Consider the following 15,030-nt stretch of genomic DNA (forward strand, 5'->3'; position numbering starts at 1 on the left):
CAATATATTATAAAACAGAACCAAAAGAATGAAAAAATGAAATGAAAAAAATTGAAGACAATGTGAAATATCTCACTGGAAAAACTACTGACCTGGAAAATAGATTTGGGAGAGATAATTTAAAAATTATTGGGCTACCTGAAAGTCATGATCATGTAAAGAACCTAGACATCATCTTTCAAGAAATTATCAAGGAAAACTGCCCTGATATTCTAGAAGCAGAGGGCAAAATAGAAATTGAAAGAATCTACCTTGAAAGAAATTCCAAAAGGAAATGGTAGCCAAATTCCAGAGTTCCCAGGTCAAAGAGAAAATATTGCAAGCAGCCAGAAAGAAAAAATTCTAGTATTGTGGAAATTAAATCAGGATAACACAAGATTGAGCAGCTTCTACATTAAGGGATTGGAGGGCTCGGAATATGATATTCCAAAGGTCAAAAGAGCTAGCATTAAAACCAAGAATCACCTACCCAACAAAACTAGGTATAATACTTCATGGGAAAATGTTTCAATGAAATAGAGGACTTTCAAACATTCTTGATGAAAAGACCAGAGTTGAAAAGAAAATTTGACTTTCAAATACAAGAATCAAGAGAAGCATGAAAAGGTAAATAGGAAAGAGAAATCATAGGAGACTTATTAAAGTTGAACTGTTTACATTCCTACATGGAAAGATATCTGTAATTCATGAGATTTTTCTCAGTATTAGAGTAGCTGAAGAGAATATATATGTGTGTGTGTATGTATGTATATATAGACAGAGGGCACAGGATGAATTGAATATGAAGGGATGATTCCTAAAAAATAAAATTAAGAGGTGAGAGAGGAATATAATGGGAGAAGGAAAAAGGAAGAGACAGAATAGGATAAATTATCCCACATAAAAGAGGCAAGAGAAAGCTATTACAATGGAGGGGAAGAGCAGGGAGGTGAAAGGGAATGAATCAACCTTACTCTCACTGGATTTGGCATAAGGAGGGAATAACATACACACTCAATTAGGTATCTTGCCCTACAGGAAAGTAGGAGAGAATGGGATAGGGCGGGGAGGTTGGGGGGGGGGGGTGGCTAGGTGGCGCAGTGAATAGAGCAACGCCCCTGGAATCAGAAGGACCTAAGTTCAAATCCAGCCTCAGACACTTAACACAAAAACTAGCCATTTGACCTTGGGCAAGTCACTTAACCCCAATTGCTCTCCAAAAAGCAAAAAAAAAAAGGGGGGGGATGATAGAAAGGATGGCAGACTGGAGGAGGGGATAGTCAAAAGCAAAATATTTTTGAAAAGGGACAGGGTCAAAGGAGAAAACAAAATAAATGGGGGGGCAGGATAGGATGGAGAAAAATATAGTTAGTCTTTCACAATTTGACTACTATGGAAATGTTTTGCCTAACACACATGTATAACATATACTGAATTGCTTCTTCTCAATGTGTGTGGGTAAGGAAGGTAGAAGGTAGAGAATTCAAGTTTTAAAAACAAATGTTAAAAATTGTTTTTACATGTAAACGGGAAATAAGATATACAGGCAATGGAGTATAGAAACCTATCTTGCCCTACAAGAAAGTAAGGGGGAAGGGAAGGTCAGATGGCAGGGGGGAGGAGGGAGATATAAGGAAGGGCAGACTAGGGGAAGGGGCAATCAGTACGCACGCCATCTTGGGGTGGGGGGTAAGGGAGAGATGGGGAGAAAATTTGGAACTCAAAATCTTGTGGAAATGAATGCTGAAAACTAAAAATAAATAAATAAAATCTGGAAGAAAAAAAAAACTATGCCTAAACTACCAAAGTCAGGTTTCCTAAAATAAAAATATAAAAAGTAAAGATTCTACAGCCTCTCATTCAGGGGCTTAATATTTCCATATTAAATTCTTTCTTACGTCTAACAAATTCTCCATGCTCAAACTTAAATCCTTTTCCCTCTTTTAGTTATGATGAAAAACAGGTCTCATTTATACCAAAAAACTAAAAACAAGCTTTTAGCCTTCCTTCTTTCTCCTAAGTAAGTAATGCTACAGGTAAAACTAAATTTTCAATGTAGGAATACAGTAGGTATTCTGATTATCAGTTTATTTCTTTATTACTCTTACCTCAAAACAACAGCAATATTCAAAATTACCTCTTCTAAAGTGTTTGTTCTTATATTAAATGACATTTTCTCATATTCAAAAGCAAACCCTATGTAAGTAAACCAACAAGACACTTTTCATTAAAGCCAAATCTTAACCCAAAATTCCTCAATAACAGACAACAAACAAAGGATTACACTCTTGGATTAAAAGTGAAGGAAAACAATACAACATGAAGAACTAGGCACACAGTTATTTTAAAAAATTAACAAACTAGGTAGAATGGACTCTATTACATAACCTACATTCCTGACTTCTTTCAATATTCAAATTCCCCAAAGTCAGTCACACTCAGAAAACACATTTAAAACCATACCCTATGAATATTCCACCTTATACATTCAAAAGGCAGCTTTCTTGTTGATTTAATAAGCAACCTGGACATTCAACTAATACACATTCAAACCCCCAAAAAATTAAACCTTAAGAGTTTCTTACCATGTCAACTCCAACAAAGTATCCTAAATTCTCTTTTCCTGGCAAGACATCACAGAATATAACTGTTCCAGATTCTATACCTTCTCCAACCTTCAAAGAAACTCTGGAGTTTATTTCCAAAGGAGGAAGTTCAACCTGCATCATATCAACTGGGCCTGCATAATCACTTTCCAATGCATTGTCATCATCTTCTATAAGCTCTAATTTGTCCAAAGCCACAAAGACACCACAATCTTCATCACATCGGAAAAGCTGTTTCCCTTGGTAAACTCCATCAGTGAAACCTTGACCACGACCTTCCTCCTAGATTTAAAGAGAGAAAAAAATTACTACAGGTAATATTAGAGATGATTTTAGAAAAGTCCAAATGCAAGTAATAAAAATATGCAACAATTGTCTAAAGCTCAGACAGTTACCTGACTGAAGGCAAAAAGCCTGTCTGTAGATAAAAAATAAAGTAAAAGTTATAATTCAACGCATTTATGTATGAATGGATGAATTATTTCAAGTTTTGACAGTATCAAAAGATCTAATCAGTATCTGTTAAGAAATATTCCTTTTCTAATCATTTTTAAACAATTAATAGGTAAATATAAATGATTCAATTCACAAAATGGTAAAAACGCATATCTCAATGCATTTGAAAAGTATAACTAGCATTTAGCTTTTGTAAGATATGATACCCTTACAAATAAATGTAATAAATATTTGCATAATTATCTGGCATATTTTAATAACCATGTTTATATGTATATAAAATCAGCTTTTAAAGTGTTTTCATACCTCCCTTAATCTTCAAAACTAGGAAATGAGAAGGGTAGGTATTACTAAATTTATTTTATAGATGAAGAATCCAAAGACTGGGGAATTAAGTGGTTTATCCGAGCTCATTCAGCTCATGAGAGGAGGAACTGGGATTAAAATCTAGCTTTTCTGAGTCAATTTAGTACTCTTTCTACTATATCATGCTTCTTCTCTGTCTTCCTATAAGAAATGATTTTAAGATGATTTTCCCAGATAGCCCCAGGTGGGACAACTATTGGGTTACTACAGCTTATAGAAAAGAGTTTTATACAGATTATCCCTGTATGCCAGCTCATATGTAGCAGTAGCAGAATTAGTAGTAGTAGTACTAGTAGTTATTGTTGTAGTAACAAAAAGTAGCATTCATATAGCACTTACTATATGCCAGGCATTGTGCTCTCTTTTTAAACATTATTCATTTGATGCAAGCCTGATAGGTGGGTACTATTATTATTCCCATTTTACATTTCAGGAAACTAAGGTAAACATCCACTAAGTGATTTGTCCAGGGTTACATGGCAATTAAGGATTATATCTGAACTCAGGTCTTCCTGACTTACAGAACTTCTATATGATTTATATATAACAAGAGAGAATAGTGTCTGAGAAACACATCAATGATTCATCTTAATACATTTAGGAATTTGTTTTAATTGATCAATCAGTTTGCAATTCTGGTATAGTTTTACTAGAACTCATTTTTTTAAATGGGCAAATATATCAGAAATTTCAGAGACAAGATTTTAACTACTGTTGTTTAACTGCATTCTCTATTGTAGCTTTAAAGTAAATCATTCTGGAACGTCCAATATAGCGTTACATTTTTGGTCCCCATAATTAGGCACTAAAAAAGTTCAATATATCTCTGGGGGAAAACATACAAACCTAAAGAAGAGAGACAATTAAAATGAAGAAGTCTTATGAAAAAATCTTATTTTATTTTTAACTATATACTTTTCCCCTTCACCAACCTCCCCCCACTGAAAACAAAAAACAAAACACACTACACATTCCAAAATTGCTTGTCACACTTACCAGCAACTCAACTCCAAAGAATATTCCCGACACTGTCCTCTCCGTTAACAAGGGTCCTCTGAAGCGTACAACTCCAGGAAATTTTTCTTCCCCAGATCTCAGCTGTACTTTCACAGGGCATCCCACATCTATTTGGAGGCCTTTACTTAGTCTGCTTCTGTTTTTAAACAGACTGTATCTTTCCTCACAATTAGTAATTGCCAAAAGCAATTCTGTGAATTTTTCATTTATTTCTACTACATCCTTCTCATCCACAAACAGGACTGCATGTGGCTGCTCCAAAATTTTTAATCCAATCTGATTTTTCTTGCCTTTAGAAAGAGGAATTCTCGCATGCCCCAAAGAACGATCTTGAATATATTGTCCTATACTCCCCTTTGGTACTTTAAGAATCTTTTGTGTTTGTTTGTCTGAAACACTGCATTCCTGAAGAAGCAAATAAAAAATCCGTTCTTCCAAATAGGGTGAAGTAACTTTTTCTTGGTTCCATAAGCCTGAATTCATTGTGATTCTAAGTTTGAAAGATTAATTCAAGAAAAAGGAATCACTAACATATTTGCAGTAAAATGCCTCCCCCTCCCCGCCAAAAAGAAAAAAACACCTTCACTGGTAGTCTCAAGCTTTGCTTTTAGCAAATTGATGTCCATTTTCTAAAAATATCTCAAATCAAAAAGCCTAAAGGACAAGCAAAAATAAATTTTTAACTTTTTTCAACAAATTAAGATAAAAGTTATATCACTTTTTATTATGATTATAAACATGTGTGTAACTTGAAGTTATCCGAGGAATATTTCAAATATATCCAGGAACAAAAGGATTTGCACATATGTGTTACAAATACCTGCATATGTCCCAATATATAGGCACACAGTCATATACATTTTATATATAAGTATAATCTGTGATTTTAAATAACTAACTCAAGCAATAAATGTCATACCTTACAGCAACAACATCAAGTGGGCTAAAAGCTAGTTTGGTAGTACTGACAAACAAGTTCAATTTTAAAATTCAAAGATGATGAAAAAAATCTTGAAATCTAAAAATTCACATAGAAATTTTTTTAATTTTTATTAACACAATCATCAAATTCTCTAAGTTTTAAAAGAAAACATTTAACTCTGTTAAGCCCTATTGAGAGTAAAATGATTTATTTTAACATGAAACCTATAAAAGGTTCATACATTTTTTAAAAAGTCTGACATTTGTACTCTATAAACTTTCTATGTAATTGATAGCTACTATTACTATATACACAGGTTCAACATTTTGTAATTTTTATATGCATTTGTATATAGAGGGAGAGAAAAGGGGCATACTTATACATATTTATCTTGCACCAGGGAATTCACTTTCTAAAAATCAAAGAATCTGACCTAGAAAGGATATTATCTCCATTCAATTTAACTCCTGTCCCACTCTCACTCCAATTTTACGTAAGAGGAAACTGAAGTCCCAAAAGGTGATATGACTTACCAACAATCACATGGCTCTTACTTCACATATCCTGAACTAACCACAACTAATTTTTTGGTATGTCATATTTTGGTCAATGGAACATTTCACCTCTGAATCATTAGTATCATTTCTCTAATCTTAAAACATTTTATACCTAAACTTTTTTTTTCCATTTTCTAATAGCCATGAAGCTAATTTATATTATAAAAGGCATACTGGAAACTGTAAAAATATATAGTCTCATTACTATTTTATTAGGGGCTTAATATCTAGAACATATTTAATAGATCAAATTCATAGGCTTTGAAAAGAAAAATAGCATCTGTGTATATCCTCTTTATAATAAAGTGGTTGTTCAACTCCTAAAAAATAACAATAATAGCTAACCTACAACTGTGCCAGGCACTGTGCTAAATTCTCTATAAATATCATCTCATTTGATTCTTATGACAACCCTGAGAGGTAGATGTTATTATTATCCTCAATTTACAGATGAAAAAACTGAGGAAAACAGAGGATAAGTGACTTGCCCAAGGTCATACAGTTAGCACATATCTGAGGCCAAATAAGAATTCAGGTCATCCTGATTCTAGGCCTTGTTCTCTACTCAATGCACCACCTAGCTGTTCAGTATATTACTGTATTTGTTTTACTCTCACTTGTGATGCAAATGCCCATTTCTCATTTCTGCATAATTTATAGTACCCCCACATTTCCAGATCTATTCTTGAATGGGTCTTTTTGTGAAACAGAATCATCAAAATTTTAAGTACAATCAAATTAAAAAGGCCAAGCAAATATATGCATAATGTATTCCCATTTATAAAACACTATCAGGTAATAAGGTATTTCTAATTTTTTTTTTGAAGGGGGAAGGCAAGGCAATTGAGGTTAAGTAACTTGCCCAATGTCATACAGCTTGTGTGTCAAGTGTCTAAGGCATACTTGAACTCAGGTCCTCCTGATTCCAGGGCCAGTGCTCTATTCATTGCGCCACCAGGCTGCCCCAAACAAGATATTTCTACAAGTCAATTCTCCAGATAAGGGAAGCTGAAACTCTCACAACTATATTATACAGTTCAATGTTTTAATCAATAGAGTAGAAGGTACATTAATTTAAACTTTTTGAGGATGACTGTGGGTCATCTTTGTGAACGAATTGTGATACTGTTCTAGAATATAGTAACCAACTCAAGGACCATTTAGGATATATTATAGGTCGAATAGCTGCAGATTAATTTTATTTTAGCATAGGATTCTGCTTTTTATGGTTTTTCTATCTTCCCATTTGACATGTAACTGTCATCTTTTCTTCACTGCCTGCCTCTAGAAGTCATCCCTCTCTCTTTTTAATTTGCAGCTTTGAGGCTATACAGAAATAGGAAGCAACATAAGTAAGCTTTTAAGCCTTGTATGAAATGCAAAAATATAAAGGCTCTGAGAGAAGGCCTGAGGGGGTTTTCCATGAATTAAAATGTGTGGGTGTTTTAAGTTCAAGGAATATGCTCCCATTTTCCCCTCAAGCCCCATGTTTCTCAGTTCCATGCAAACTAAGGTTACAACTTGATTAGTTAAGGTATTATTTTCATTTTTAAGTGTGTATGGGTATACACATACACCTATTGAAATGGATTTAAACACAACTACTGTAGCATTTCTGGTAGTATTTTTAAAAGAAATCACGCAAATCAAGCTCAAACTTAATTGTGAAAAAATATAACATGATTTTCACTATTTTTAAATACCAGTAACCTTACTCTGAATTGGTAACTTCATATATAAACAATTCTCCTAATTCACAGTTCTTTATCTTAAAATTTTCAAGTCACAATTTGTAACTGTTTGCGACCACTAATAAATACATTTGTGACATTTAGCCAAAATAAAATCTTAACTTACTGGATTTACTATTGTATCATTGTTGCTGTTTAATCATTCAAGTCATATCTGACTCTTCATGACCCTGAAGACCATTGTATGTCAATGCTGTATGTGGGTTTTTCCTGGCAAAGCCACTTGAGTGGCTTGACGTTTCCTGCTCCAATAGATTAAGTCAAACAGAGGTTAAATGACTTGCCCAGAGTCACAAAGGTACTTAAGTGTGTGACATATTTGAACTCAGGTCTTCCTAACTCTAGGCCCAACGCTCTATCCACTGAGACACCCACCGGCCTTATTGTGTCCTCAGGAAGCTGTATGAAAAATTAGTTGTATAACTATATTCTTTGCTTGGGAACCTTAAATAGACTTATGCCTTAGTAAGATGAGGGGGAAAAAATTATTTGAAAAATCTCCAATCTAGAGAAAACAGGACTGATCTACAGAAGATGAATAGTCTCCAGGTATTAAGCAAGAAAATGTATTGTGCAGGTAATTATAAACATTTCTTTTTTTTTTCCACTTAGAATAACATAAATGGGAATGAGTTCATATTAAAACAGATGTTGGTAAATGTGTATGTATATGTACATATGTATAAAGCATTATCGAGAAAGGCTAAAGTCTCTTCTAAATATTTTTAAGTAAAATTTTGGTTTTGTAACTATAAGACCTGCACTTTACTGAACATATGAACTGGGGGGGGGGGGGGGGGGGGAATTCTAAGAATACAGAAATGCAGTAACTTTGGCAAAACACTATAGAATGATAGAGTAATATATTAATTACGTGCTACAAATAATGTATTAATTTCATGCCTTCCTTGCCTGAAATATAGAAACAAGCAGAACAACAAGCAACAGAGAGCTTTGTAAACTAAGTGTTTCAGGAATAGAAATGATCATTGCCACCAATACTCAGAATTATTCAAAGCAATGCTAATGAAAATGGAAGTAAAGTTAGGCTTAAATTTGAAAGAAAATTATTTACTGAATGTCTACCATGTTCTTGGCACTGTACATAACACAGTGGAAGAAACACAGTCCAAGTTGTTGTATGCATATAGAAATTGTCTTTGTTTAAAGCTAATTAGACATAGCCACATTTAACACCAAGACAACTGATAATGATAACATGCCCTTTTTAAAGTTTCAGATCAGTTGGAGATCTGCTTCACCAGAAACAGTTTCCTCACCAATGAAATCATAAGCCTGCCCCCCCCCAAAAAAACCTAATCAATCCCAAAGAACTAAATTATTAGGACTATATTTATAAATATAGGCTAACCATCCCATTACAGACATACAGTAAATTCTTATTTCTCCAGCATCAGAAATTGGAAAGCTCTAATTGAATATTATATTATGTATACTGAGAATGAGGAATAGAGACTGGACTTGTGATTTCACTGGTATAGGGAACTCTCTAGAGTGGGGAAACTCCCCCTAGCAACACAGATCTGCATCTTCTCTGCAATTTATAGTCTTAAGAATTTCCTAGAGCAATAAAAAGTGAAGTGATTCTCCAGGGTCACTACATTGAAAAGAACTAATCTTTGAAGGTTTAGAATATACCTCTGGATAAAGTATATCCCTATCTCCTCACTTCCACTTTCAGGCTCCCTCCTACCATATATTTACTTTTCAACTTTCCCCCCTCCAAGGCTCACTCCATCCATTTATCTGTCAATAAGAACAAATCTTTGTTGCTCAACTCTACTGATCTACAAGTCACTTTCCCTCCTTTCTCAACCAGGTCACATTCTTCCTTAGTACCACAACTTTAAACTTGTGGACTTTGATAACTTTTTTACTTATTTTCTTTTTTTCTAAAGTTATTAATTTATTTTTTAGTTTTCAGCATTCACTTCTATTAAGTTTTAAATTTTCTCCCCCTCTCCTCCTATCCTCCCCAAGAGAGCATGCAATATGATATGGTTCAATATATACATTCCTATTAATCACATTTTCACATTAGTCATGTTGCATGGAGGAATTATAATGAATGTGTGGGACCATGATAAAGAAGAAACAAAACAAAACAAAAAAGAAAATCGCCTGCTTTGCTCTGCATTCCAACTCCATAGTTCTTTCTTTCTCTAGATGTGGATGGCATTTTATCATGATGAGTCCTTTGGAATTGTTTTAGGTCCCTGCATTGCTGAGAAAGACTAAGTTTATCAAAATCAGTCATCACACACTGTGGCTATTTCTGTGAGCAATGTTCTCCTGGTTTTGCTCACTTCACTCAGCACCAGTTCATATAAATCTTTCCAGGATTTTCTGAAGTCTGCCTGTTCCTTATTTCTTATAGCACAACAGTATTCCATTACATTTATATGCCACAACTTATTCAGCCATTCCCCAATTGATGAACATCCCCTCAATTTCCTATTCTTGGCCTCTACAAAAAGAGTTTCTATAAATACTTTTGTACACATGGGTACATGTTCCATTTTTATGCCCTGTTTGGGAGACGACACTAGAAGTGGTATTGCTGGGTCAAAGAGTATGCACATTTTTATAGCCCTTTGGGCATAGTTACAAATTGCTCTCCAGAATGGTTGGATCAGCTCACAGCTCCACCAACAATGAATCAGTGTTACAACATTCCCACATCCTCTCCAACATTTGTCATTTTCCTGTTTTGTCATGTTAGCCAATCTGATAGGTGTGATGTGGTTACCTCAGAGTTGTTTTGATTTACATTTCTCTAATCAATAGATTTAGAGAATTTTTTCATATGACTACAGATAGCTTTAATTTCTTCCTCTGAAAACTGCCTGTTCATAAGACCATTTATCAATTAGGGAATGACTTGTATTCTTGTAAATTTCACTCAGTTCTCCATGTATTTTAGAAATGAGAGACACTAGTTGTAAAAATTCTTTCCCAGTTTTCTGCTTCCTGCCTAATCTTGGTTGCACTGGCTTTGTTTGTGCAAAACCTTTTAAATTTAATGAAAACAAAATTATCCATTTTGCATTTCATAAAGTTCTCCATCTCTTGTTTGGTCATAAATTTCTCCATTCTCCATAAATCTGACAGATAAATTATTTCTTGCTCCCCAAATTTGTTTATAGCATCAGCCTTTACACCTAAATCGTGTACTCATTTGGACTTTATTTTAGTATATGGTGTCAAATATTGGTTTATGCCCAGTTTCTGCCATACCATTTCCCAGTTTTCCCAACAGTTTTTGTCAAATAGTGAGTCCCTATCCCAGAAGTTGAGGTCTTTGGATTTATCAAACAGTAGATTGCTATAATCATTGACTACTGTGTCTTGTGTACCTAACCTATTCTACTGATCTATCTCTCTATTTCTTAGCCAGTACAAGGTAGTTTTGATGATTACTGTTTTATAATACAATTTAAAATCTGCTATGGTTAGGCTGCCTTTCCTAATGCTTTTTTTCACTAATTCCCTTTAAATTCTGGACCTTTTGTTCTTCCAGACAAATTTTGATATTTTTTCTAGCTCTATAATTTTTTTGGTAGTCTGAATGGTACAGGACTGCTTAAGTAAATTAATTTAGGTTGAATTGTCATTTTTATTATATTAGTTCAGCCTACCCACAAGCAACTGATGTTTTCCCAATTATTTAGATCTGACTTTATTTGTGTGAAAAGTGTTTTGTAATTGTGTTCATATAGTTCCCAGGTTTGTTTATGCTGGGAGACTCCCAAATATTTTATGTCTACACTAATTTTAAATGGAATTTCTATCTCTTGCTGCTGGGCTTTGTTAGTAATATGTAGAAATGCTGATGATTTATGTGGGTTTATTTTATATCCTGCAACTTTACTAAAGTTGTTTAATATTTCAAGTAGTTTTTTTACTTGATTCTCTAGGATTCTCAAAGATATCATCATATCATCTGCAAAGAGTGATAACTTAGTTTCTCCTTTGCCTATTCTAACTCCTTCAATTTCTTTTTCTTCTCGAACTGCTACAGCTAACATTTCTAGTACCATATTGAAAAACAGTGGTGAAAATGGATATCCTTGTTGCAGTCCCAATCTTATTGGAAATGAATCTAGTTTATGCCCATTACATATAATGCTTGCTGAAGGTTTTAGGTAGATGCTACTTATCATTTTAAGGAAGTCTCCATTTATTCCTATGCTCTCTATTGTTTTTAATAGAAATGAGTGTTGAATTTTGTCAAAAGCTTTTTCTGCATCTATTGAGATAATCATATGGTTTCTGTTAGGTTTGTTGTTGATATGAGCAATCACACTGATACTTTTCCTAATACCGAATCAGCCCTGCATTCCTGATATAAATCTTACCTGATAAGTGTATTATTCTCATGATGAGTTGCTGTAATCTTATTGCTGATAGTTTATCTAAAATTTTTGTATCTATATTCATTAGGAAAATTGGTTAACAATTTTCTTTGTTTTGGTTCTCTCCAGTTTAGCTATCAGTACCAAACTTGTACCATAAAAAGAATTTGGTAGGACTCCACCAATTTTCCCAAATAGTCTATAGAGTACTGGAATTAATTATTCCTTAAATCTAAGTTTGATAGAATTTGCTTGTAAATTGGACTTTGATTTACATGTTGGTGTCCCCTCAACAGCCTGACCTTCTAAATCAACAACCTCATTAACTCTTATGACCTATATCTTCCTTTTACCTTAGCCACTCATTGTTGTTCAGTCATGTCCAACTCTTCACAACCCCACAGACCATAGCATGCCAAGCCCTTCTATCCTCCACAGTCTCTTGAAGTCTGTCCAAGTTCAGATTTATTGTGTCATGACACAATCTATCCATTTCATCCTCTGCCATCCCTTTGACTTCAACCTTTCCCAATATCAGGGTCTTTTTCAATGAGTCCTATGTTTTCATTATGTGGTCAAAGTATTTAAGCTTTAGTTTCAGTATGTGACCTTCCATTAAACAGTCTTAATTAATTTTAAGTATTGACTGATTTGATTTCCTTGCTGTCCAAGGGACTCTCAAAAGTCTTCTCCAGCACCAAAATTTGAGTGCTGATTCTGTGGTGCTTAGCTTTCCTTATGGTCTAACTCTCACAGCCATACACTGCCACTAGAAAAACCACAGCTTTAATTACACGGACCTTTGTGAGAAAGGGGATATCTCTGCTTTTTAGTATGCTGTCCCAGATTTGCCATAGTGTTCCTTTTAAGGAGCAAGCATCCTTTAATTTCATGGCTGCAGTTGCCATCTGCAGAAATCTCTGAGCCCAGAAATATAAAAAATCTGACACTACATCTATTTCTTCTCCTTTTATTTGCCAGGAAGTAATAGGACCAGCTGCCAAGATCTTGGGTTTTCTGATGTTAAGCTTCAAGGCAGTTTTTTAGAATCTCCTCTTCCCCCCCCCTTTAAGAGGCTTCTTAATTCCTCTTCACTTTCTGCCATCAGAGTGATATCATCTGCATATCTGAGATTGTTGATATTTCTCCCAGCAACGTTAATTTTGTCTTTTGATTCATCCAGCCTGGCATTTCACATGATGTACTCTGCATATAAGTTAAATAAATAAGGTGACAATATACAGCTTGTCATACTCCTTTCTCAATCTCAAACCCATCAGTTATTCCATGTTTTGTTATAACTATTGTTTCTTAGCCCATATACAGGTTCTTTAAGAGACGTGATCTGATATTCCCATCTCTTTGAAGACTTGCCACATTTTGTTGTGATCCACAAAGTCAACGGCTTTAACACAATCAATGAAGTGGAAGTAGATGTTTTTCTCTGGAACTCTTTTGTTTTCTCTATAATCCAGCAAATGTTGGCAATTTGGTCTCTAGTTCCTCTGCCTCTAGAAAACCAGCTTGCTCTTCTGGTAATTCTCTGTTTCTATTTTTACTGAAGCCTACCATGCAAAATCTTAAGCATAATCTCCTTTTTTTTTTTTTGGAGGGCAATTGGGGTTAAGTGACTTGCCCAAGGTCATACAGCTAGTTTTGTGTGTGTGTGTGTGTGTGTGTGTGTGTGTGTGTTAAGTGTCTGAGGCCGGATTTGAACTCAGGTCCTCCTGACTCCAGAGCCGCTGCTCTATTCACTGCACCACCTAGCCGCCCCAATCTTAAGCATAATCTTGCTGGTGTGTGAAATGAGTGTACGTTCAATAATCTGAAATGCTCTGGCATTGCTCTTCTTTAGGATTGGAATGCAAACTGATCTTTTTTCAATCCAGTGACCACTACTGAGTTTTCCAAATTTGCAGGTATATTGAATGCGGCAATTTAACAGCATCATCTTATAGGATTTTAAATAGTTGAGCTGGAATTCCATCACCTGCACGAGACTTAGTACATGCTTCCTAAGGTTCACTCAAAGGGATAATCTATTACCCATAACTGTACTCTCTACATGGTCCTGAACTCTGAAATATCCCTCTCCAATCATAACTTCTTCTAGTTCTTCCCCTACCTTATTCCGCCTATGTTTATCCTCATCATGACCTCTAATCTCTCTACCCCCTCTTCCTGTTTTCCCAATGTATTAGCCGTGTTCGTTTCTCACTTTCCACCCTTCACTATATCTTGATAAGAGTGATTATTTTCTACCCTTGAATTCCTCACTACCTGGTTGTAGGGTCATTCAGGACCTGCCAAGCCTCAAAAGTGGCTTACCCCCACAGCCTTCTACTCTCCTACTCCAACACAGATGAGCTCAATAGGAGGAACTTGCCTAGGTTTACTCTCCCCAAGTTCAAGATCTCAATTTAGTACTCACTGCTACTTAGCAATGCACAACCCACACTTTTTGATACTGTTAACCACTCCTAAATACTCTCTTTCTCCCTTAAATTCCAAGACATTGGGGCGGCCAGGTGGCTCAGGGAGTAAGAGCACTGCTCCAGTGTCGGGATGACCTGGGGATCAAATCCGGGCTCAGATACTTAGCACCACACCCAGAAATAACTGGCTGTGTAATCTTGAGCAAGTTACTTAACCCCGATTGCTTTAAAAAAAAAAATTCCAAGACACTGCTCTCTCTCTCAGTTTTCCAACTACTTGTCTGATATTTTTCCACCATTTTCTTGGCTCCTTATCCATTTCCCAAGGCAAGTATGGGTGTCCCCTCAAGGTTCTAACACTGAGACAACTATTGTCTGCTCTCTCTCTCTTTCTCTCTCTGTCTCTCTCTCTCTCTACCTCTCCCTTTCTCTGTCTCTCTCTTTCTCTCACCTTACTTCCCTCCTTCCCTCCCTCTCCCCCACAGCCCTGTACAACAGATGGGCAGCTTGCACCTGCCAAAAGATTATTGGGAGGCTGTCATGTGACTCCTGGGAACCAAACAAT

The 15,030-nt window shown here is 35.3% G+C and overlaps 1 protein-coding gene across 8 annotated transcripts in view; it reads right to left on the bottom strand.

Annotated features, from left to right (window-relative positions):
* Nucleotides 1–15,030, bottom strand: part of CYLD (CYLD lysine 63 deubiquitinase) — a 76,033-nt gene that overhangs the window by 51,282 nt on the left and 9,721 nt on the right. For 4 of the 8 annotated variants that reach the window (XM_069082513.1, XM_069082512.1, XM_069082515.1 and 1 more), the window contains 2 exons: nucleotides 4,404–4,914; nucleotides 2,565–2,867 (listed from right to left, as the gene is read on the bottom strand). In XM_069082513.1, the coding sequence (XP_068938614.1) occupies nucleotides 2,565–2,867; nucleotides 4,404–4,907 (807 nt within the window). In that variant the 5' untranslated portion in view covers nucleotides 4,908–4,914. Of the gene's footprint in view, nucleotides 1–2,564; nucleotides 2,868–4,403; nucleotides 4,915–7,760; nucleotides 7,897–15,030 lie in introns of all 8 variants that reach the window. The other 4 variants (XM_069082514.1, XM_069082511.1, XM_069082517.1 and 1 more) reach the window with 2 other exon arrangements.

Source organism: Petaurus breviceps, unplaced genomic scaffold, assembly GCF_028583685.1.
Source record: "Petaurus breviceps papuanus isolate PSGF00001 unplaced genomic scaffold, PetGlider_PUasm1.0 171, whole genome shotgun sequence".
Taxonomy (NCBI): Eukaryota; Metazoa; Chordata; class Mammalia; order Diprotodontia; family Petauridae; genus Petaurus; species Petaurus breviceps.